General features: G+C 44.2%; 2 protein-coding genes across 2 annotated transcripts in view; both read right to left on the bottom strand.

The window, feature by feature from the left end:
* Positions 1 to 447: 447 nt before the first annotated feature.
* On the bottom strand, positions 448 to 5,333 carry cep70 (centrosomal protein 70). The gene is made up of 16 exons (XM_034151130.1): positions 5,230 to 5,333; positions 4,159 to 4,258; positions 3,886 to 4,009; positions 3,079 to 3,241; positions 2,797 to 2,972; positions 2,644 to 2,703; positions 2,464 to 2,557; positions 2,298 to 2,386; positions 2,147 to 2,224; positions 1,899 to 1,977; positions 1,673 to 1,810; positions 1,378 to 1,530; positions 1,122 to 1,290; positions 933 to 1,041; positions 770 to 849; positions 448 to 583 (listed from the first exon to the last, which is right to left on the bottom strand). The coding sequence occupies exons 1-16, from the start codon at positions 5,230 to 5,232 to the stop codon at positions 525 to 527; spliced, it is 1,674 nt and encodes a 557-aa protein (XP_034007021.1). The 5' UTR covers positions 5,233 to 5,333; the 3' UTR covers positions 448 to 524.
* Positions 5,334 to 7,486: 2,153 nt separating this feature from the next.
* LOC117498930 (double-stranded RNA-specific editase 1-like) overlaps positions 7,487 to 22,076 on the bottom strand; it is a 28,394-nt gene continuing 13,804 nt past the window's right edge. The window contains exons 4-12 of the mRNA XM_034151124.1: positions 15,818 to 15,892; positions 12,730 to 13,664; positions 11,864 to 11,978; positions 11,554 to 11,722; positions 11,066 to 11,220; positions 10,811 to 10,979; positions 10,122 to 10,303; positions 9,592 to 9,770; positions 7,487 to 9,487 (exon numbers count right to left, since the gene is read on the bottom strand). Of these exons, the coding sequence (XP_034007015.1) occupies positions 9,311 to 9,487; positions 9,592 to 9,770; positions 10,122 to 10,303; positions 10,811 to 10,979; positions 11,066 to 11,220; positions 11,554 to 11,722; positions 11,864 to 11,978; positions 12,730 to 13,664; positions 15,818 to 15,821 (2,085 nt within the window). The 5' untranslated portion in view covers positions 15,822 to 15,892 and the 3' untranslated portion in view covers positions 7,487 to 9,310. The remainder of the gene's footprint in view (positions 9,488 to 9,591; positions 9,771 to 10,121; positions 10,304 to 10,810; positions 10,980 to 11,065; positions 11,221 to 11,553; positions 11,723 to 11,863; positions 11,979 to 12,729; positions 13,665 to 15,817; positions 15,893 to 22,076) is intronic.

Below are 22,076 nucleotides of genomic sequence, written 5' to 3'. Positions count from 1 at the left end.
ATGCACAGTGATGGGTCAGCTTGATATCACTTCTGATATAGTTGTACAGGGTGCATATTTTTACTTTAATTTCTATTGTTAATATAAATATATTTATGTATTAGTTCATTGCTTCCTTACTTTAATTTCTTATGTTTATATATAAATGCTTTTATTTGACAGTTCTAGTACTTTTATTATTTAAACTTGCGTAAAAACTCAAATAAATTGAGGGTAACCTATGTCTTTTTTGCATTTATGTATGTAAAATCTACCATGTACAGTATAATAATACATTACATTTATAAAGCGCTTTTCCTGGTGCTCAAAGCGCTTGAAATCAAGTATAATCAGCAATGATCTGCTTTGTACTCCATCTACTGGAGATGTTCCAGGCAACGCATTTCAAAATAGCTTTTTCAAATGTATTGCTGGTGCAGTAGATAAATAAATAATCTATATTTCACTGTCATTTTTTACAAAATATTTAATTAAATTAAAAACAAAAATCACACATCACAAGCATTACGCACAAACCACAGCAGTCAGTCTGTGTGTTTCAGAGACCTCAGAGCTGGAAGGATGTCGTCCAAGTGTCTCACTCCTGAAATACACACACACACAAATGTTAAATTGAAGCTATCACAAGGTTTTTATTTTGATGTATTTATATAAGAAATGAGTGATGATAAGTGGTGGTCAAAGTTGTTTGATGCTTTATTTATTTTCTCTTCGCTGGAATATTTTCTCTGTATTTATGTGGAATACGCGTTGCATTGTGTTATATTACCTAGAGTGTGTAAAATGTCCAGAATGAGGTCATGGAACGCAGGGAAGAACTCTTCATGCTGCTTCACTTTCACGATGATACTGTAAAACAAAAGCATCTTGGGTTACTGTCACCTTGTACACACCTGGCCTTAAAATGCAGCTCATATTCCAAATGTATGAACCTGTCAATGTCAGCGTCTCCTAGGACATCATGGAGTCCGGCTGTGTGCTCAGCGGAGGACACCAGCGAGGCCACGCGGTTTACCACCTCTGCAGGAGGAACCCTGCTGTCTGATAGGGAAAGAAAACACTATTTAACTCCATTGTATCAGAGAGGAATATATGAAGCTTGGATTCCAGCTGAGGCCCACCTAGCTGCAGGACGTCTCGCAGGTTCCTCATGGTGTTGGTGGCCTCTCCCAGCCGACTGTACACCTCGTTCATACGTGGGTACACTCCGCTCAGCGAGCCCACGTCAAACAGCTTCTGGAAGTGAGACACCATGGAGCCCAGGGTGAAGCGGGTGGGGCTCCTGAGCACCTGGCAGGACAAACAGCACCACAAAGACACCCAATGAGAGACAGCTTTATTTTGAGTAGGTAGTATAAAAGTATTGCAGTGTTGTACCTTCTCATCATCCGTCGCAGTGTTTTCCAGCATGGTGTCCACCAGCAGCATCATGTCCTCCATCTTCACCACTTCTGAAGCAGCATGGCCCCCATCAGGGGGCTGCCAGGGCATCAGTCTGACACTCAGTTTATTTAATCCCCTTTGCAGATCCTACCAACAAATGAGAGTCATTTAAAAAGCATTGTAGACATGTGCTTTTTGATAACAGAATAGTGGCTAACACACAGGATTATGCAATGCGGAGGGGTCAAACATCAGGTGAGTCCTACAGTGGTGGGCAGGTGGAGTTTACCTTCAGCAGGTGGAGCTGCTGGGCCCACCCCTCCAGTGTGGGCAGGATGGTGTGAAACTCAACAGAGGACGGTTTGGTTCTGTGCAGGCGTAGAGGCGCGTTGGGATCAGACACTAGCGATTTAATATCGTTTAACAGCTGGTAGTGAGGAAAACAAATCAAAGTTAGTTGTGTTTTGTTAGGAGGAGTGAACAACAGAAAGAAAAAAGGACAACAGTATGCTTACATGGTGATAGTAGGCACTTAAATTGGCCTGGTCATTGATGTTCTCACTGATATCTGAAGGGATGTCTTCTTTAGGAGAACTGAAAAGATGGAATAAATGGATCAAATACTGGATACTGAGGCTTACATAATGGTTTACTGAAGGGGTTCAGTTACAAGAAAGGTGTTGCTACGAAACAGAGATGGATATTGGTTTTTGAAACAGCAAATCGGAGCGGTGCTTTACGGGACTTTCCTTAGAGTTCCTACCTTTGGTTATTGTGTTTGATTGAGCCCTCCAACCGGCGGAGCTTGTGTTTGTAGAACTTCACCTCTTTGAGTGTGGGCCTACACAGAGGAACACAGTCAGTGGGATTACTCATATCAAAGCACTTCTGCTGGAGACTTAATGAACACACACCTTGTATCCAACTCTCTCTTCAGGCGCTCAACCTCCTTCTTTAGCGCTTCTATTTCACGTTGGCTTCCCTTCTGCTGCTCGTGGTATGCCTTGGAAGAAATGCAAGAGCATCAAGTACTGCTTTAAGGGAAAGAATATGAAAAGGAACACACATTTGTCAGGCTACCTTGAGAATAGTTTTGAAAGATGGAGTCACATTGCCGGATGTCTTCTTGATTCCTGTCTGATGAGCCACTTGAGAACTTTGTCCTTTCACAGATCTGGGGGAAAGAACGTTAGTGTGTCTTGTTGTCTATGTACTAAAGTATTTTCTAATAAAAGGGTCAGATTTTTAGGGGGATGTTACCTGAGCTCATCCAGCAGCTGACTCATTTTGGTCTCATAGAAGTCAATCACATCCAACACCCTGCAGAGAGAAGAACCAGGAGCAACTCATCACATCTCATTTCAATGAATTAAAAAAAATGGAAAAGCTATTGTGCGTGTGTCGGGCTCTTACTGCTGGTCTGCGGGGGAATTCTGCTGGCTGACTTTGTTACAGATGTGTTGGAAGGTCTGGCTCTGTCGGGCCGAGCGTCGCTCTTCTTCTTTGACGGTGAAATAGAGTTTCCTCTGAAGGTCGGTTGCTTCCTCCCTCTGCTTAGACAGCTTCTGCTCCAGAACCTGACACAGTTTCTACACAAACATCTCTCTCTCAGACCATGTTTTCTGACTGAAGCTAATAATTGACAATATTCACCATCTATTAGTTTATTTTCATATATGTCTGTTGTGGACCTACCTGCTGCTGCTGCTGAGTGTGGCTGTGCTGCTGGACGGCCTTGCTGAGGCAGCGGTCCTCCAGGTCCTGGACCCTGGTCCTCACCACGTCCAGCAGCCCCTCCAGCTCTGTGGCCCTCTGAGACTGCTGTGCGGCCCCCCTCATGTGCTCCTGAACCCCCTCTCTACACACATACACAAGATTCACTCTAACAATCAAACAAGTGCATTGCTACATACAAAAAAGATGCTGCAAGTACATTAGCTTCAGTGATCAGCGAGCCGATTGGCCGATGTCTGAGGCTGACAAAAAGCATTCTGACAAGGCATACAGTGTATTCATTCAAATGATTGTTTGCCCTGGAGGTGTTGTGGAGAAATAAGAGCAGTGTTCCAGTCAGCTGCTCTCTCTCTGCCCACTGGCCACCTGGCCGTCAGCCCCCCCCCCTCACTGAGTGTTCATACCTGCACTGAGCTGTATCTCTGTCATACTCCTCTGATGAGATGAGATAGCAGGAGGACAGGTGGTCCACACACTGCTTATGCATTATTAAGAAGATACGGACACCATCAGTAACATCTACTGCAGGCATGTACACTGACAGACCCTCAGCTGTTTCAGATCAATCTCATTAATTCCATACATTCCAGGAGGATGATGCTATTTTATATAATGACATTTTCATATTTAACCTTATGCAGCTAATAAACGGATTCCTGTTTGACTACAAATATCTTATTTGATGTCAAACTGGTACTTAAAGTAATGCTTTTCTCTTGGGATAAACCTCTACATTTTCAGGATTAATTGGTTGGTAGTTTGACTAACTTGAGTTCGTTGTTGGACTTGATGAGCTCCTGGATTAGAGCCTGTCTTCTGTCCGAGTCTGTGAGCATCGTCCTGATAGTCATCCTCATCTCATCAGCAGACTTCTTGTCCAGCAGAATCAGATCTAAGACACATGAAGATTCACACAACATATAAATATTGTCTATTCCAAAAGAAAAGGTATCTGCAAATCTCTCTTATAGACAAATTAAATCCAATACATTTATGTAAACTCAGAAATGTTGACAAGAAATGGGAGCTATTGCCTCTTACCAGAAATATTCCTATTCTCTACAGGATCTGCAAAATACACAGGCTTAAAACCGTGATGCTGCAGAAGTTTATTCACCCCATCCCATTCTGCCTGCTCCTCCTGAAACACACACACAACACAATGTACAAACAAACATTACAGAGCAATGTGAAGCTGTTGATGACGTCTGAGCTCTACCTGAAACTGCCTGGAAGTCCACAGATAAACATATGTCTTATTTCTTGTTGGCAGCAAAGTAGCTCTCCTGCTGTCCATGTCTTACACTGCAGAAACAACTCAAAGTGTCTGCAGGTCTTCCAGCTGGAGTGCTGAACTACAGGCAGTAATGAAAGGCGATCCACGCCTCCACACACACGCCTCTTCAGCAGTGGTGGAATGCTATAAAGTACATTTACTCAAGTACTGTACTTTATTATTTGATTTAACCTGAGTATTTTCTATTTATGCACATTTATACCCCTACTCCACTCCACCTTGGAAGCCAATGATGCACTTTTTGACAGCTTTATTTACTTTAAAGATTCACATTATTAGCAAATGCAAAATTAAATCAACTAAGATATAACCATGATATGGTAACCTAAAAATATAGGTTAACATATCCTGCTGTTTTATATTTAATTTGCTCAACCTTTCCCAGTTATGAGAGACATTAATGCATAAATAATTAAGTTATTTAATATGCAATATTCTGAAATGGGCCATTAGGATTCCATTACTTTTGTACTTTTACTTAAGTAAGATTCTGAAAGCAGGAATTCTACTTGTAACATAGTATTTTCATTACTACTTAGATCTGAGTACCTTTCCATGGGTTTAAATCGATAAAAACAAACAGAAATGAAGAACCAGCTGATAGCTTACGTTAATATGCAGTTCCTATACAAAGGTCTAACAATATTAGTACATAATGACCCTTTATTACTTGACTTTTGACGTCCTTTACTAGTTTAGTTAGCTCGGTTAGCTTCTGGCTGTAGCTAACAAGGTACCACTTCATATTAGCGGTGTGTTTGGTCCTGAAAGAGGTCTTTATGAATGAAAATACGACATTAATTATTATTTATTACCATTGTTAGTGTCGCCGTTACCAGCTGCAGAGTTGTCCGATAGTTTTGCACCTTTACACAGTCAATGTTTGTGAACTAATAAGCGTAACTGTTTATGTCAGGCATTTACGTTTTATGTGTGGCTCTTCCGTGATTCAAACAATTGCGCGCTGACGTCATCGTGCTTAACCAATGGGATGTGGCCGTTTAAGTCCTTTACCAATCAGCTTGTGGTACCATAAACTGCCAAAAAGGTTTTACCTGAAAAATAATTACTTAATAAACAGTAAGCCTTCCTCTTTCTAAGGCACTGATAATGTACACAAGTCTTTTATTCAGTATAGCACAAAGATATAATGGTAACCCTGAAATGCTTAGCCATATTGAAAGAAAATCACATTCACTTTGATACCAAGTACATGGTTATTCAATAAAAATGATCTTGTATTCTCAGAATTAATACAGCTGCACTAAACACCAGTTACCACAGGATGGCAGACATGTCTCAGCGCGTCTGCACAATGCAACATCTACAAATATCTCACCAGTATTTAAATCTTACGAGAAATGAACTGCCTTCTCTCTGTATTGTTCAAACAGTTCATCCTCATTAATGTGCAAATATGCAAAATCAATTTAAAGGAGGGAGTGATTCTGATTTGTATCTTAAAGGTTGAGAAACTAAACTAAAATATAATAAAACCATATTCATCACACAGTATGATGACACAATAGTCCATGGACATCAATATTTTTACAATCAGGTAATAAATAATCAAAATAAATGATGTTGTAACACTTTTTTGCAGCTTGGGTTGGAGCCTGGGATGAACTCAGTGGTCCAGGCAGAATGGAGGTGACGTAATCACCCGCCATAAATCATACAGCACAGGTCAATGGGACCCTCGACTCCATCAAGGCCTACATTTCCATTTTAATTTTCTGCTCAGTGGAGTTGATGTATGTGGGGACACAGTGAGTAGCCAGGCTCTCGCTGCTTCTATTCAGGAACAGACGCTGGTGACCTTTCCTCTCTGGATCCGTGAAAACGAGACTCTGGTACATTAGGGCCAGGTACAGTAGGTGCTCCACAGCGAGACCTCACGTCCAGGGAAGACGAATGTCAGACAGCATGTAGGGCGACAATGACAAAAGTGGAAGAAAATCATCTCCGAGTCATAATATTACCATAATATATACTTGGAAATAAGCCAGAAGTGCATTCAAGGAAGCTTCAATATCCCACTTTGGTATTCAGCAGCTGAGAGCATTGCACTGATTTGACTCAAAAAGAAGGTGGTGGGATTCGTTTCTGCTTGTCTGCTGAGTGCTGCGTTACTGTATGTACATTAAGTTCGTGCAGAGGCCCATTAAGTGGCTAATGGGGTTTGATCGCCAGGGAAACGAGCCGCGACAAATGAGAAGATGTCCTAATGGAGGGACCACCCAGCCACAGAGTTTGATGGAGGGGGACGAGACACCCCGGCTCTGCTCCAAATGTGCTTCTTCAGCTTCAAGATGATAGTCTACTGGGGTATTTTTCAGAAAGTAGTGCAAATCTAATCTGCTGAGTTAAACCAATAGTGATTGTATCAACTACCAATGGGCACTTTAAGTCACTTGATTTTAATTTTGGAGAGTAGCTCTTAGCCAGCAGGGCAGATATATCTTGAAAAAACTGGAATCATCACTAGAGCAGAACAGAATTGCTAAGAAATGACTTCCCAAGTATTAAAATGTGTCGAGGACAGGGCTTTTTCTACGTGGCCTGTCAGAGGCTTAGCCAGGGAACGTAATTTGCAGATAAATTGGGGAAGGTGGAGAAGTATGAAGAGCTGTTTTCACTAATCCCACTTCACCTTGAAGCAGCTTCTATTTTCTCTCATTTGCAGCTCAAATCCCACTGCCTGGAAATCATGTTCCGAACTTTGCTCTTGTGTGTGGCCTAAGAGGAATGGAGCCAGAGGTTTTGGCAAAAACACATCCCAAAAAACAGTCAATATAGCAAGGCATGTTTTTGCAGGGGTCTGTTCCCTGGTGCTGCAGAAGACAGGTAATCCACACACAGATTATCTTCCTCTGTCATGTTGCACAGGTGCTGCAGGCTGATAGGACACACTAACAGGCGTCTGTGGAGATGGCGCTCAAAAAAAGCTTAAGATAGACAACGAAACAAGGCAGCAAGATTGAACTAAACGCCATCATTTTGACACCTTGGGACTTGAACTGGAAACCTTTTGGTTCCAAAGCAGCGGCCAATTAAAAGCAGACAACCATCCACATGACTGTAACAGCATTTTATTAAATCTCTAGCTCAGTGACTTGACTCTACATATTTATATTCATAGTTCTCATGCTTTACAGGCGGAGCTCATGCATCAGGCCCCACATCTGTTCATGTAAAGTAGTGAGGCTCACCCAGCACCAACATGTGCACCGTTCACTCCAGCTTTACCTCACAGGCAATGGAGAACAAATAACAGTTTCTCCCTTTGGAAACCCCTCTAAAAACCCAGAGGGCCCAATCTGGAGCCAGGAACAGGTCTGCACATGCTCAAAGGTCAGACACATTTTCAGTAATACATAGAAGCAGGAAGATTTAAAAAGAAAACAACTTGTTAAGTATGCCCTGTGTGTGTTTGGAGGAGATTAACAGCAAATAAAAATGACAGAAAAAGTTATTTACAACATTGAAAACACAGTTCTAAATACAAGCTAGATCAGGACATGGAGTAGAGATCATTTGGGTGCTTTCGAGGACACAGGTCTGTTTGGTTTGAAAGAGTTGAACATCACACATCGACACCACATAGAGGCAGATCACAGGAATAAAAAAGTACATCTGAATGAGTGTAAAACAAGAGAGAAAATAAAAAAAGTGTCATCTGCTGACATCTTTGGTGAGCTTTTACTGGTGGTGACAGTGACATCACTCCTGCATCGCTGCATATGGACCATCACTGCTGTTGAGTTTCATTGCATAAGGGTCATGACCCTGATCTAGTGCAACACGACTAGAGAGTTTAATTGGTTTGTCGGATGTGAAAGAGGCTAATCGTACTCAAATGCATCATGACATCACATAGGAACAACTAAACAGTCCAGAAAAAGTTGTGACACCTTTTCAGAGAGCTTAAATGACACATATCTATTCTCAATTTCTACAGAGTGAAGTAATATAAAAATATATGTTATCACTTGTTAATTGATGTTCCTTGACACGTAGCGGCGTCCTGTAGATGCTGTGAAAGCAACACCTATTCATTTATTGTTTATTTATTTGATTGTTCATGTTTGCTCTAGTAGCGTTTAATGTGCTGGGGTACTATTTAAATATTTGTTTTAAACTCGATGGATACCTCGTGTTTTTACTGCAAACCAAATCAAAATAACCTGATATTATTTTGTATTGTGAAAAAAGTGAAGGCATATGACCTTTTTAGCTACCTTGACTTAAAAAACTAATATATTATGATTCCACTTTAATCCATCCTTATAGTGCCGTCACTTTTAAAATGACACTGTGTAACTTTTAAAGGAGAAATAACACAATACTCCTTTTAATACATTACATACAAACATGGTGTTTTCCCCTTGGCTCCCATCAGGTACACCTAGACCAAATGTAGCTGTTGAAAAAGCCTTTAAAACAGGAAGCTGTGTGTTATTTCACAGACACATTCACATGCATGCCTTCCTAATGTTGCAGGATTGTGACTCCACATGTTGGGGATCTGTAGAATCGCATTCTAAAGTCTTTCCTGTCATTCTAGACTTCTGAGAAGAATGGAAATATGCTTGTAAGAACTGCAGCAAAGCAGAAACAACCCTTAGGAGGACCTTTCCAACGTATCACAACACCGACACACGATGACAAACCTTCTACTGAATCAATTTGGTATAATCACACATGCAAAAGAAATACATCCCTATTTTTATACAAACAAGTGCTAAAGAGTTTCCATTCCCAATGTCTGTTTTTACATATTTAAAGTTGCATAAGTTTGTGCTGGCAGAGGGAGGAGCTATAGAGCTTCAGTCCATGACGACGCACACGGAGGATTCCCCGTACAGGAAGTGAAGCAGCAGTCTGTTTCCTGTCTCAAGTGTTGAGAGAGAACAGGTCCTGCTCGATGGGTTTCTTCACCCAGGCGCCCAGGCCCGCCTTGTGGAAGGCTTTGAAGAGCGACTGCTTGGCATCGTGGTACTCCACCGCCGCCTGCTTGGCGTCGCTGTAGCTGACGGGCCGCGGCGCGCTGATCCGCAGCGTGGAGGACAGCTGCATACACACAAAGGACACACGTTAGCTGTGAGAATCATGGAACTACATCAGAATCAGAAACGGATTAAGTTGTCCAGCAGCGAGGGGGGGGGTGGTGTTACCTTGCAGTGCAGGCGCTGCCAGCGTCCGAACAGGGCGTGCTTACAGAGTCTGGAGGGTCTGCTCAGGTCGTCCTTCCCTGTGGTGGCGTTGATCACCTCCAGCCCCGGGTCCCCCACCGTCCAGTTCACGCTGAAGTTCGGAGCTTTCCCCGGCTGACGAGCCTCCGCGTTACTTATACCTGAGGGGGAGAGGGGATGGATTTAACTCACTATTCTTACATCATTTTATACTCCCATTATATATTTCAGAGGCAAATAGGGTCATTTTTACCCCACAGTTAATAGCTCACAAAGGACATTTTGACTTTATTAATAATGTTGAACAGTCCTAATTTAAATTGGTGATTGTCGACTGGTAAACTTAAAATATTCTGAATTTCCTGACTTCCTAACATACTTTACTCTATCTGCCTGAGACCCTCTCCTCTGACCCCCCCCCTGATCTCCCATTAAACCCTCGCTGCTCCTCAGTGAAGGAGCTCCAGATGTGTGCGGACAGATGAGTGGGATCATGGTGGAGTGTGTCTCACCGCTGAGCAGCGGCTTGTTCAGGCTGAACGACGGGGGCAGCTCCTCCATCTCCGTCACCCTCTGGTACATGGCCCTGGAGAGGTGGTCCGCGTGGTACAGGCTGCCCAGGATGATGCTGGAGAAGTAGATGGCGTCCGTGAAGTAGCTCATCAGAGAGCCTTGGAATCCAACCACGTTCCACCTGGAGGGGGACCAAACACCCATTAGTAAGTCCCAAAAGTTTAGGCAAGGCAAGGCACGTTTATTTTTATAGCTTAATAACTGAACGCTGCCTCTACATGTTTAGTTTTGACTCTGGGGACAGAATGTAGACCCGTCCTGGGTGTGATCTAAAGATTACGACATTATCTGATGTCTACATTGCTGTTTCAGGAGCTGTTAACGGCTTGGTTGCGATTCATCAAGTGGTCTAATCAAAGCTCCAGCGGCTTGATGGCCCCCGAGGACCCGAGCTGGAGTGATTGCAGCCTCTCCACACGTGCACATCCTCATCAGATCGTAGTGGTCTGCTCTAAAACACCCTTCAACACCTCAAGAGTGTCTGCAGGGCAGCAAGGTAAAGCTACAGCTGTGTGAGAGGTTATGTTGATTCAACGGCTCAGACTCAAACGGCTTTTTTAGTCCCAGGAACATCGCTACGTAGTGTAGCTGCTGACAGTGTGTGTGAGGGTAGGGATACAACACACACCTGGCGATCTTGTCGCTGCAGGACATGGTGAGCAGCCTCTCCCCCTGCAGGACCCCGTCCCACGTCTGGATGGTGTTGCTGGAGCGCACCGGGATGGTTCCCTCTCCAGACTCGATCTTAGTGCGCAGCTGTCCCCGGGCCTTTCTGTTCGGGTGTCTATCCCCATAATCTGAGGGGGGGGGGGAAGAATACACATTATATCTTTTGGTTAGCAATATATGTTCATGTATCTTCATCATAATTCTTCCTGCGTACCCTCTACTCCGGCCTCGTGCGGGGAGAAGATGCGAGCGTCTCCACACGGGGACGTGCTGATGTACAGGTGGAACTGCACGTTCTCCTTCAGTCTGAAGCCCTGTATGCTGTCACACCGGATGAAGATGGACTTCTGCTGCTCCTCCTCGTGGTTACTGGAGACACGTAGATTAAGGGAGGTTTGACATGCAGGAGACGAAAAGGGATGAATGCACAGCAAAACTGCACAGCTGTTACAATTAAACATTTGGGAATTCTAAAATTAAAGTCAGAATAAATAAAAAAAAGTCAGAATTCTGATTGAAAAAGGGTCGGAATTCTTAGAATACAGCTATAATTCCGACGTTCGTTCTATATTGGCTTCTTTGTTTAAAAAATTCTTCTTCTTACTGTGTTTGCGTATGAACCATTATACACCAAATAATAAACCTGATTCTGATGCACATTAAGCTGCAAGAACTATCTGGATTCTCTGATATGTGACTGACCTGAGGAAGTGCTCCAGCTGCGAGTACAGGAACCTGATGAGCGAGCGGCGAGCCACGATCTCAGCGTGGCAGTCATTGAGAGCCAGCCCTCTGTCGCTCATGTATTCACCGTTGATGCACTTTGTCCCCGTGGAAACGCAGATCACCTGAGCCTCCTTCACATCGGCACCTGTGCGCCAAAGGAAAGAAGTCCTGACATCGTACATAAAACTGCTGAGTCAGGTGTTTTGTGACCCTCCCCAATGAAAATGCAGCTAAAGACAAATAATGCTGCAGCTCCATTGGGTTTGACTGACACAACATAAATCACCTGTTGTCATGACGACCCCTGACAAAACTTTCCGCCGAGCGTGCGGCGACGTGAAGTTGTCCGTCAGTTCGCCGAACTTGTCGACGACCAGGCGGGAGACGGCGTCTGCCAGAACCTGAGCACCAAAACAAATCAAATTATTATACATGAAGCAAAATGATGGAAAATGAAACTTTGAGCAAAAGGTTGAAAATGTGGACTGCGGCTTTTGGGTAATACAAAGACGAAGAGACAACAATGCGATAAGAAGAAAGTGAAAGCTCTTCTTATCTGCCCTGGAGCTATTATTGAATATTTCAATTAGGAATGCTGCACTGGTGTGGATGACAGGCAGGATGTGAGCGGCTTAGAACAGATCCTCTGTTTCACTCACTGCTCTGGAAGTAAAGCGGAGAGACTGCTATAATGAGCAGCAGTGTTTGAATAGCACTCACAGGGTGATGCTAATTAAGATAGCAGCTGTCTTATCAGTGTGCATGGATTACAGCCGGGGATTAGTCTATGTGTAAATAGATTCCCAGTGAATTGGACTTGTCTCTCCTGAAGCCGTCTTCACTCACACTCTGTCAGGTTGGCTACGAACAACTGTCTCGTAAGACGGCAGATCTAACCTGGGAGCTACTGTCAAACCTCGACATGCCTCAAAACGGCTTTATGGTTATTTGCCGTCTGGTAAACCACTAAATATGAGGTTAACTTGCAGAGTTGGCAGACCACATGCAACCTAACACATCTGGATAATGGACACGGTAATAGTGTTGGGAAACCCACATTATCTAACGTTCACTAGTCCCAGTTTGCGGGTTTATTACTCCTAAAAATAAGTAAGGAAAGTAACGGGGCCATTAACCTTGGTCCCTGCTTACCTGAGGCAGGTGCAGCTGCAGCCCCTCTCTGGGTATGGGCTGTCTGGACGGGGCCTGGTCCAGCTGCATGTTGAAAAGAGCGGACAGAGCAGCCTGCGCCGCCCGGGCCTTGGCCAGCTTCTTGTTCCGCCCAGAACCCTGGAAGTTCTGCCCGTCCACCGTCACCGACATGACAAAGTTCTTGGCGTGGCTCTCCCCGCTCTCTGACACAAAGTCGTACTTGAGGCCCGGCCGCAACTCGTTGAGGATCATGACAGGGTTCTTGCCGCTTGTAGGGGACATGAAGGTGGAGGGGGCTGGAGGTAAGGGGGCCTGGATCAGGTTCGGGACGGGGGAGGGAAGCAACGGGTACTCGACTCCCAAAGAGCTGAAAGAACCGTTGCTGTTGGACGTGAGATAAAAGGGGTCATCTGCGGGGGGGGATGTCTCGAAGGCGTTAAAGAGCATGTCTGGGAAGTCGGCCTGGTCCGAGGTGAAGTCCGTGTGGACAGACAGAGTCCGGCCCATGGCCATGTGGGCCTCAGAGGCGTTGGGGAACTGGACGAAGGAGCGCAGGGCTTTCTCTGCTGCGTTCAGCTTGGCTTTCTTCTTGGTGGAACCAGCGCCCTCGAAGAACTGCCCGTTGACCTCCACCGTCATCACGAAGACGGGCGCGTGGACCGGCCCGGTCTGAGAGAGCAGTTTGTACTGCAGCCCCGGCTTGATCTCATTCAGCTGCATCAGGGCGTTCTTAGGCAGAATGGGCCCGGGGATTTTCTTACGCTTCTTGGGCTTGTACTTGGAATGTGCATGCCCATTATTGCCCTCCTCTAAGGGACGTTTCCTCCCACCCCCAGCACTCCCATTGGGGAGTTGAGCAGCCTCAGCCGCAACCCCCTCTTTGGAGAAGAGGTTGTCCAAGTTGCGATTTTCCTTAACATCTGTGCTGCATGAACCTGCGGTGCCCAGAAAGAGTAACTTACAATGCCTTCGTTGCAGGATCTTGTAAATGTAAAATTTAGAGATTCCTTTACCTTTCTTTGCAACTGAACAAGTGATGTGTGTTCCTTAATTATTATTTAAATATAATGTATAGTGGCAGTTTAGCTTTTGGTACAAGTGTATTCTAAACACATTCATATGTCAATGAGGATGTTTCACACAAACATAAGTAATATTTGCAAATGTATACAAAATGACGTAAATCGTCATTTAAAGACTTCCCCTAAAACCTTAATTAGCATGCAGGCTATTTCTATACTCATATTTAGCAAACTAAAGGATACACTATTTACACCAGGAGCTTTGAGAACATATTTCTACATGTCTTTATCTGGACGATGGTGTGTCTTGGGAACACATATCACCCGGCCCTGTTAACAAAGCTGATGGAACTTAATGTAAACTTCCATTTATAACATCCTCCAGCAAAAGCTCGATAGGTTACTCCTTTCGGTGCTCAGGACAGAAAACAATCCTATAAGACGCAGGTTTAGGTTGTGGGGAGAGATGGAGGTGCAAACAAGGGGTGTCAACTTTTCCCAAAATAATGCTGTACTTCAACTGAGCCTGAAGAGAAACACCAGAGAAATGATTAACTTTTAGCATCTAAAACCAGACAAAAACACTTGAGCAGGAGCAGGAAGTGGATTATTTGGATAAAAGACAACAGAAAAGATGCAAAAATACATATTTTTATATAAAAAATGGATCAAATGTCTTATTCTATTTCAGCCCTGGTTTTTGCAGCAGGTTATCAAAATCTTTCATTCACAGTTCCTCTTTCTCTCTTTACAATACTGACTGACTGAACATGGCCAATACACTTCAAAACAATCAACCAAACTACTGTGAAATGTTCACAATGTTCCAGTTTTTAACCAACTGACTTGTTAGCCACATTTAGCATTGTTTTCCATTTGATATGACTTCCTCTTAAACCAAAGAGTGCAGTGCTTGCACAGAGTTTGGCGTTCAGTCACAGCCAGATGCCGACTGCAGGCAGAGTTAATAACAAGTGTGCCGGAGGGGGACGGAGCTGAAACATGAAAAAACACAATAGCAGATAATGCCTTGAGCAACCAGAGGGGGGGGGGGGATGATTATAGGTCTGCTGGGGAACGTACTGTTATTGTTGCTGTGGCTCAAAGACAATCACTGAAGCAGAAACAGACTCTTTATCCATTAAGAAGTGAATTCACCGGGCTGCAAGGTCAATGCTTCCAAATGTGTCTTGGCATGTCCAATTGAGATATCAACACGTTACCTTGCATCTGAAATGTCTTCCACGTGACTTCCTGTTTAGGATTTTAGGCAAGCAGCCCTTGGATAACCTTGAGCAACTCTCCCTACGCTCGGCCATAATCCACATGTTCTCCCCATGCTTTCACTTTGGCTTACATGGAGCAGGGACAGGATTACTGCTGTGCCAACACAAATGAAGAAAGTGTTTAAAGAGGCCTGTCAGTTAGCATCAGCAGCACCGGTCACGATGCTAAACGGGCTATCTGGATCCCAAGCAAACAGACTCCCTTCAGCCTGACAAACAGCCCCTTTCTGAAAACGGTTCGTTGAAGCTTGATCCTATCACTTTTGCAAATAAATAGCCAACTTATCAAACCGTTTCCCTCATTCTATGAACGAGCTTTCAACAGGCACCTGAATGGAGTGAGATGAAAGTAAAGCTGTTTGTTGATTTGCTTTGCCCTGCATTAACTTCACTTGGAATCTGTCTTTTCCATAAAATCCCATCGAGGCTTATCGTGGGTCAGGTGGTGTTAGGGCTGAAATAGACCTACCTTACAGAGCCAGAGAGGGGGCTTTAGGGGGCTTTTTCTGTTTAGACCAAAGGGAAAAGCTGAGAAATGTGCCATCAAAATGGAGTGAAAGCTCACAGTAGATACACCCTGACCCTGGGATTAAGCTCCGACCTCCTCCTGAGCTGGCCAAAAGGAATTGGACGGTACATTTTCAAGGAGAGTCCCACAGCAATGCAATGCACCATGGGTATTTAACTCAGGATGTGTGCTTCCTTTACCTCCATGCATGCATCTCGTACACAACCTGGACAGTATATAATAAAGCATGAATGTACACGTGGATCACTCACTCATGCTTTTGACTTGCCCCCCCTCAGTGGTGGGCAGCCTCTGTTGGATTGGAGCGGTCCGATCTCCCACTCGACCTGAAGGGCACACAGCACATGGTTATCAGTGGTGGAAAGTACACTTTGGAGGTATTTTAAATCAGTAGATCAGTCCTTCCATCATGCTGTAACAGTTAGCGCTGCAGATGTCTATACAAACCTTTAGAATACATGTCACTTTGACACTTCTCCTTTGCTCGTATGTCACACCTCATCACCCAGGTCACCCTCCACCTCCACCTGGCCCTTCCTACTCCTGTCAGACAGGTCCTCGTCTGTCTGCTGATAAGACACCAGGCTGATTATTTCCTGCGTTTTAATCAGGAAACTGTCACTCAGCACGCCATCTGTGCTAACAAACAAACTGAGGCGGGCAGAAACGACGCAATAATTATCTTTGATTAACTAAGATGTGGGCTGTCAGCGTACACAGGGGTCTACTGGACCAACCTCAAAATGGTGTTCACACTTTAAGATTCTTTCATATCAGAAGACCTCATAAATTCACTACTGTATGTGCATAGTCGAGGGAACCCTTGCGATGCTAACTAACGGGTTGTCCTACATTTAAACATCATCACTTCTCCACTCTTTACTCAGCTAGCTCAATTCAAACCAATGAAATCTGCCTTCCTCTGGAAAAGGAACAGAGGCTGTTGGGAAAGGCTTCACACTCGCTGTGTAATCGCTCTCTGTCGACAGATATGTCCTCCTGCCCCGCTGCCACTCAGCTGTTGGCTCCTCACATTAGAAATGACAACGTTATCAGGCTGCTGCCGCTCCATTGTGCGAGACGGCAGCAAGGGGAACACGGCTCAGGTTCTCCAGATAGTGCGGGGAGGAAATGAACTCAGAAGTAAAATGCCAAGAAATGGAGTTAAGCGAGGATTGTCACAGAAATGTAAAAACGTTTGAGTGTTTGTATTATTCAGAAACCCTGTTTACCTCATTATAGGCTCACATAAATCTCACAAACTCTGCTTTATCTCACCCAGACAGTGTTTTATAGGTTTCATATTCAAAAGTTGTATATGTTTCTCCTTTTCCTACAATAAGGGATAAGGATAAGTGGACATCCCCACTGATGATGGGAGAATACTGTTGGATTTCCAGATCATCAGACTTTTATCATACAGTATGAAACACTTTTTGTTGAGCATTTATACAAAGCGCCGTCTCCAAATTGGAAAGCAGATGATATAGCGGAGGATAAACAACGTGCAGAATGGGAAGTGGCACGTATATTAAAGGAACCCGTGGCCTCTCATGCATGGCATAGGGAGAATACGTTTATCAGATAAGCAGGAAAGAATAAATAAATCTATTCTTTACGCTGCGTAGTGCCACACTCCTGCCTCGGATCATGCATCACAGCACTAACAACCACCACACTGATACTGTGTACACTCCAACAACAGCAGTAGAAGAATATGAAATTGAAGTGAAAACCAATCAAGAAGCAACAAAGCAGACATGTTTAGCTCTCTCCTCTGAAGAAACCTAACATTATATATATATCCATGTCCTATGTTTTCCTCTTGTGCAGCCCTAAGGAGACCCCATCAACAAGGAGAGAGAATCTGGACCACGGCCATCAGCGACTGAGCCGACAGTGATAGATGGATTTCAGAGGCTTTTTCTGGTGCTTGAGGCGAGTTACAATCAGAGCCGGGGGGGGGGGGGGAAACAACTGCAAACAGCTGTCAGAGAACTCTTTTAGCGACCTAATGTATACGGATTGATGCTGAGGACAAGCAGACAGCGAAAAGGGAAAAAAACGGTGGCCTGAAACATGTGATGGAACAAAAGGGAAAAAACGTTGTAGTACACAATGCTTTTCTCACACACAAACTCCAGTCTAGCCCCGGGAAATGACATTTTGAGGCGTGCAGAAATTGGAGGTGATGAGATGATGGATGGAGCAGAAACTCCAGGATGTGTCGTGGAGTCACAGCAGAAGGGAACATGAGTATTCCTTTAGTTCAAAACACGTGGGGCTAACATCCGTTAATCAAATCATTGTAAAGTTGACATTTTGACAGACTACTATGCCAAAATTAAGTCATTTTATTTTCACTTTTCACAGGCTTCTGGAGTTGGATTGAAATGTGACATTTACAGCAGATTACAATGAAAATCATAACAGGTCTGCGTGATGTAAAACCACCGTATTCAATCACAGGAAATAAATGAATAAGGCTGGTCTACTCATACATCACTGTTCATTTACGCTACATTTTTTTTAAAAGACCTAGAGGTATTCAACTCTCCACATATCTGTATGTTTGAGAAACGTTGGTACACTGTTTAAACGGCAAAGTTGCTAGAAAATAAACCCCTCACTGCTCCCCAAGGACACTTGCATGCGTCAGCCATCTTTCTATCATTCCCACTGTGAAATCTTTGTGACGGCTTGTATTTGCTGAGTGGTCCTGGCAGTAGCTGCAGGCCCACTGCTGTATCAGTTCCACGCACTAATACCACCAGAGTCCTGACCAGGTATTTGTGCTGCTGACAGCAGACTGTTCACACCACTGTAGCGCTCTCTCACCGGGGGCCAAGGAGAAGAGGTGAAGCAATTAGGAGGATTATCTACTTCCATACTGCAACGGCCAGGCAGGCAGAATGCTGGGATAGCGCATTGTGAATGAAGCCTCGGGGCCAATAACCACAGGAGTCACGTATGAAATAAATGTCAGGGTCATGAGAGGTTAGCTGGAAGTGAGCACCACACTCTTTAAAGATACACAGAGAGCACAGATGTGTGACAGATGAGTCTGTATACTTCGAACACTCCCCTAAACTCCAGGGGAAAAGGAGAAAAGCTGAATGGTACAATGAGAGTCAACAAAGAGACTATCAATGGGGCACATTCCCTGACACTCTTGGCAACAAATCATACAGACACTTGACTGATACCTGGAGAAGCTCCATAGGGTCAGCCGCCACCCCTTCCCTCTCTTTTTTTACTGGAGTTCAACTTCTCTTCGGACAATGGTTCAGATGGGACATTTGGGACTTGCTTGGGGGACTAAGCTCTGAAGCTCAAACCTCTGGAAGACCAGTGACCACCAAGTGACCAGGACCTGGACAAATGAAACACACATTCTCAGTCTTACAACCTGACCGAGGAACATCTGCAGAACAACAACATGCATCCCATCCTTTAGAGGTGAATACAATAGTAAAAAAGATACTATACCCACTACCAGAACGTGTTATGCTACTGCATGTAAGCTGTCTATAACTCCATTGCAGCTGTGAATACAGACATGTAGCACTGAGATATTTCCCTGCATGCCTCAGGGCTCTTTGCTGTCTATTTAGCACAACTGTGCCAGTTTATCCCCCCCCCCCCCCCCGCCCAACCTCACTGCTCGCCTAGCACACACTCGCATTTCCATTTAACGCTTTTATCACAGGTAGCCCTGCCTCCTGGGCCTGAAAATTGTAGCTGGGACACGGAGACATGCACGCTGAGGAGCCAGTGGAGCAACAAGGGTTGGAGCGGGACTACATCTTCCTACTACTCCCATTTGGGGAATGGAAAATAAATGATTTTCTGCCCAATTGAGTGATGGACAACAGTGTTGATTCCCTGGAAGTCCACAATTACATACATACAAATATTTCAACATGTGTAGCAGCCAAAACCTTTCAATAGTTTGAGCTTCGTCATTTTTCCTGACTTTCTTTATTTTTCATAGGGTCTCAGAAGGTCTGCCTGAGAGACTCCAGGCCCCCCCCCCCCCCCCTCACCCTCGCTGACCCTCCTCCCCCCCATTCTCTCTGCATCACTGGCCCCACCGCGCACAACAGATGGCTATCACTGTTCTCTGCACCCCAGTCAAGGCCAGGCCAGCAACCTGCTATCTCCCAGTTGGGGCTCAGGGCTGATGTTGAATTTCACACCCCATGGCATCAGGATTAGCCAGAGCCGGAGCTGATGGACAGGCAGGTGGAGGTGCAGGGTGGATTTATGGATTTATGGACGTAATGTCATTTCGCCCGGGAATGTTCATAGGTTAGTACTTCCACTATTTGGAAGAGAATTACCCAGCTGTGAATGCCAGTATGCAAATCATACCTGTATTTAGTTACAAAGCTGTCAAACAAGGACATGATGGAGAGGAAAAAGCTGTTGCATATCCCTAACCCTACATCACAGTATTCATACAAATTCATCAAAGAAGACACCACTACTGAAAAGCTGTGTTGAAGCTCGCTTGAAGAAACCAGCAGCCTGTGGTCAAGGGTCAAACATCTTCTGGAGGGAAAATGGCTCTGCATATTATCGTTAAGGTTTGGAGGTAAGATTGTGGTGGTGCACCAATTGGAAGGTGGGTGGTTTCAATCCCCTACAGTCAACATGTTCAAGGGTCCTTGTTCAAGATACTGAACCCCAAATTGCTCCAGAAATTGCATTATTTGTGAGGATAAATGGCTGAAGAATCCCAATTATATAAGTTAATAAGTGGAATATTTATATTTTCACCTAAGGACATGCTTATGACGTTTTAGTACTTGTTGCATCATCAAAGAAAGTGTTTTATGGATCTGCTGCTGCCTTTGTATTTCATTATGATGAATCATTTCCTGTTGATCTGGAAAATGTGACACCCGACAGGAACAGTCACCCTGGGCAAACACGGTTCATCTGCCTCTGATTTGATCTGATACGATGGGTGCATTTTAAATACAAATCTTGCTTCAATTAAGAGTCAATATGAAAGACAGGTGTTGCCTCGATGCTTGGGAGCTGCCTCCTGCTCCACCTGTGTGATGGGGGGTGGTGGAGCCTGAGGAGAGGGTGGGTTATCAGCAGAGCTTCAGGGCGGAGGTACGGGGGCTGTATCACAGATCTGAGCTGCGGTTTTGGGCCGACAGACACATCCCTTAGCAGCGTGCCGTCCACGCCTCACAGAGCACATCGGCTTATACCTCGTCTGAAATTCACTTTTGCTCCCAGTAGATTAAACTCACACTTCAGTTCATCTCACAACACCTCGCTTAGCAGGGACACAAAATGATGGGCTGCTCTCTGGCCCCGCATGCAAAGTATGTACATTTCTTTACACATTAATACTGTTTAGCGCACTCTCCATGAATAACACTTAGGACAAATTGAATATTCCCGAGTGGGATAAAAATATGACAAATCTGGGTGTACCTGCTTTTTGAATTAATTTGAGGATTTAGTGCACTTGACTTTAGCAGCCAGTGAAAAATATGAGCAGAGGTTTGCAGTAATGCACAGGATGTAAGAGGGTGCTGCTCTGAGACTTCATACATATGTTCACTTATATTGTCTGAGGGGTAAAGTAAATGCTTCTGCAAAAATAGGAAAATATCTCTCCAGTATTGTAATGAAAGTTAGAGTTTTCACTAGTGTGTGATATAGGTTTCTGTGCATGTAAAAGGTCTGCAAAGGCTACACACCCAGAATAGCTTCCATTGGACTCCTTTGTTTACTCCCCTAACATAACGACATCAGGGGTGTCTATATCAAAAAAAAAGTAATTCTTCATGTTTTAACACATACAACATATATCAAATATCTGTTAATATCAGTGCACGACACTTCATTAACTTCATGAAATAATTGTTCTGATAATAGAAGTAGTAACGTACTAACAAAATTATCAAGACATATATTGATGTGAAGTATGGATTAACAAAATATGAAGTTGCATTCTTCATGCCTCGATGTTATTTTCTCATAGTATACTGTACGTCGTTTATTGGTACATCCAGTTTTCATGTAAATAATGTTGTTTTCTTACTTTGTATCTTCTTTAACTGTGTCTATCTATCATCACAAACACAAAGGCAAATTCCTCATAAGTGTTAACCTATTGGCAATAAACCTGATTCTGATAACATCTAAAAGACTTTTAACGAATGTCATTCACCACAGCATCATTTACACTTCTAACCTATTATATGAAGCTATTTCCAGGATAAAGTTGATGCCTATAGAGGTACAAATAAATGAAAGGATAACCACCAACAAAAGCTCTAACCAGTAGCATAAGATTATTCAAACTTGGTCCACCAAACGGTCCCTCTCTGACCCCCATCCCCCCCCCCCAGAGGTACCTTTGCGCTCGGAGCGTTTCTTCCTCCTCCTCCTGCACCTGCGGTGGCTCAGGCAGCATGGTGCCGCCGTGGGGGGGGGGCCGTCCAGCAGCAGAGCCATGGTGTGTCCCCTCAGCTTCCCTCA

This window comes from Trematomus bernacchii, unplaced genomic scaffold (assembly GCF_902827165.1).
Source record: "Trematomus bernacchii unplaced genomic scaffold, fTreBer1.1, whole genome shotgun sequence".
In the NCBI taxonomy this organism is placed as follows: Eukaryota; Metazoa; Chordata; class Actinopteri; order Perciformes; family Nototheniidae; genus Trematomus; species Trematomus bernacchii.
The sequence above is the reverse complement of the archived record's forward strand: the minus strand, read 5'-3'. Positions and strand labels throughout refer to the sequence as shown.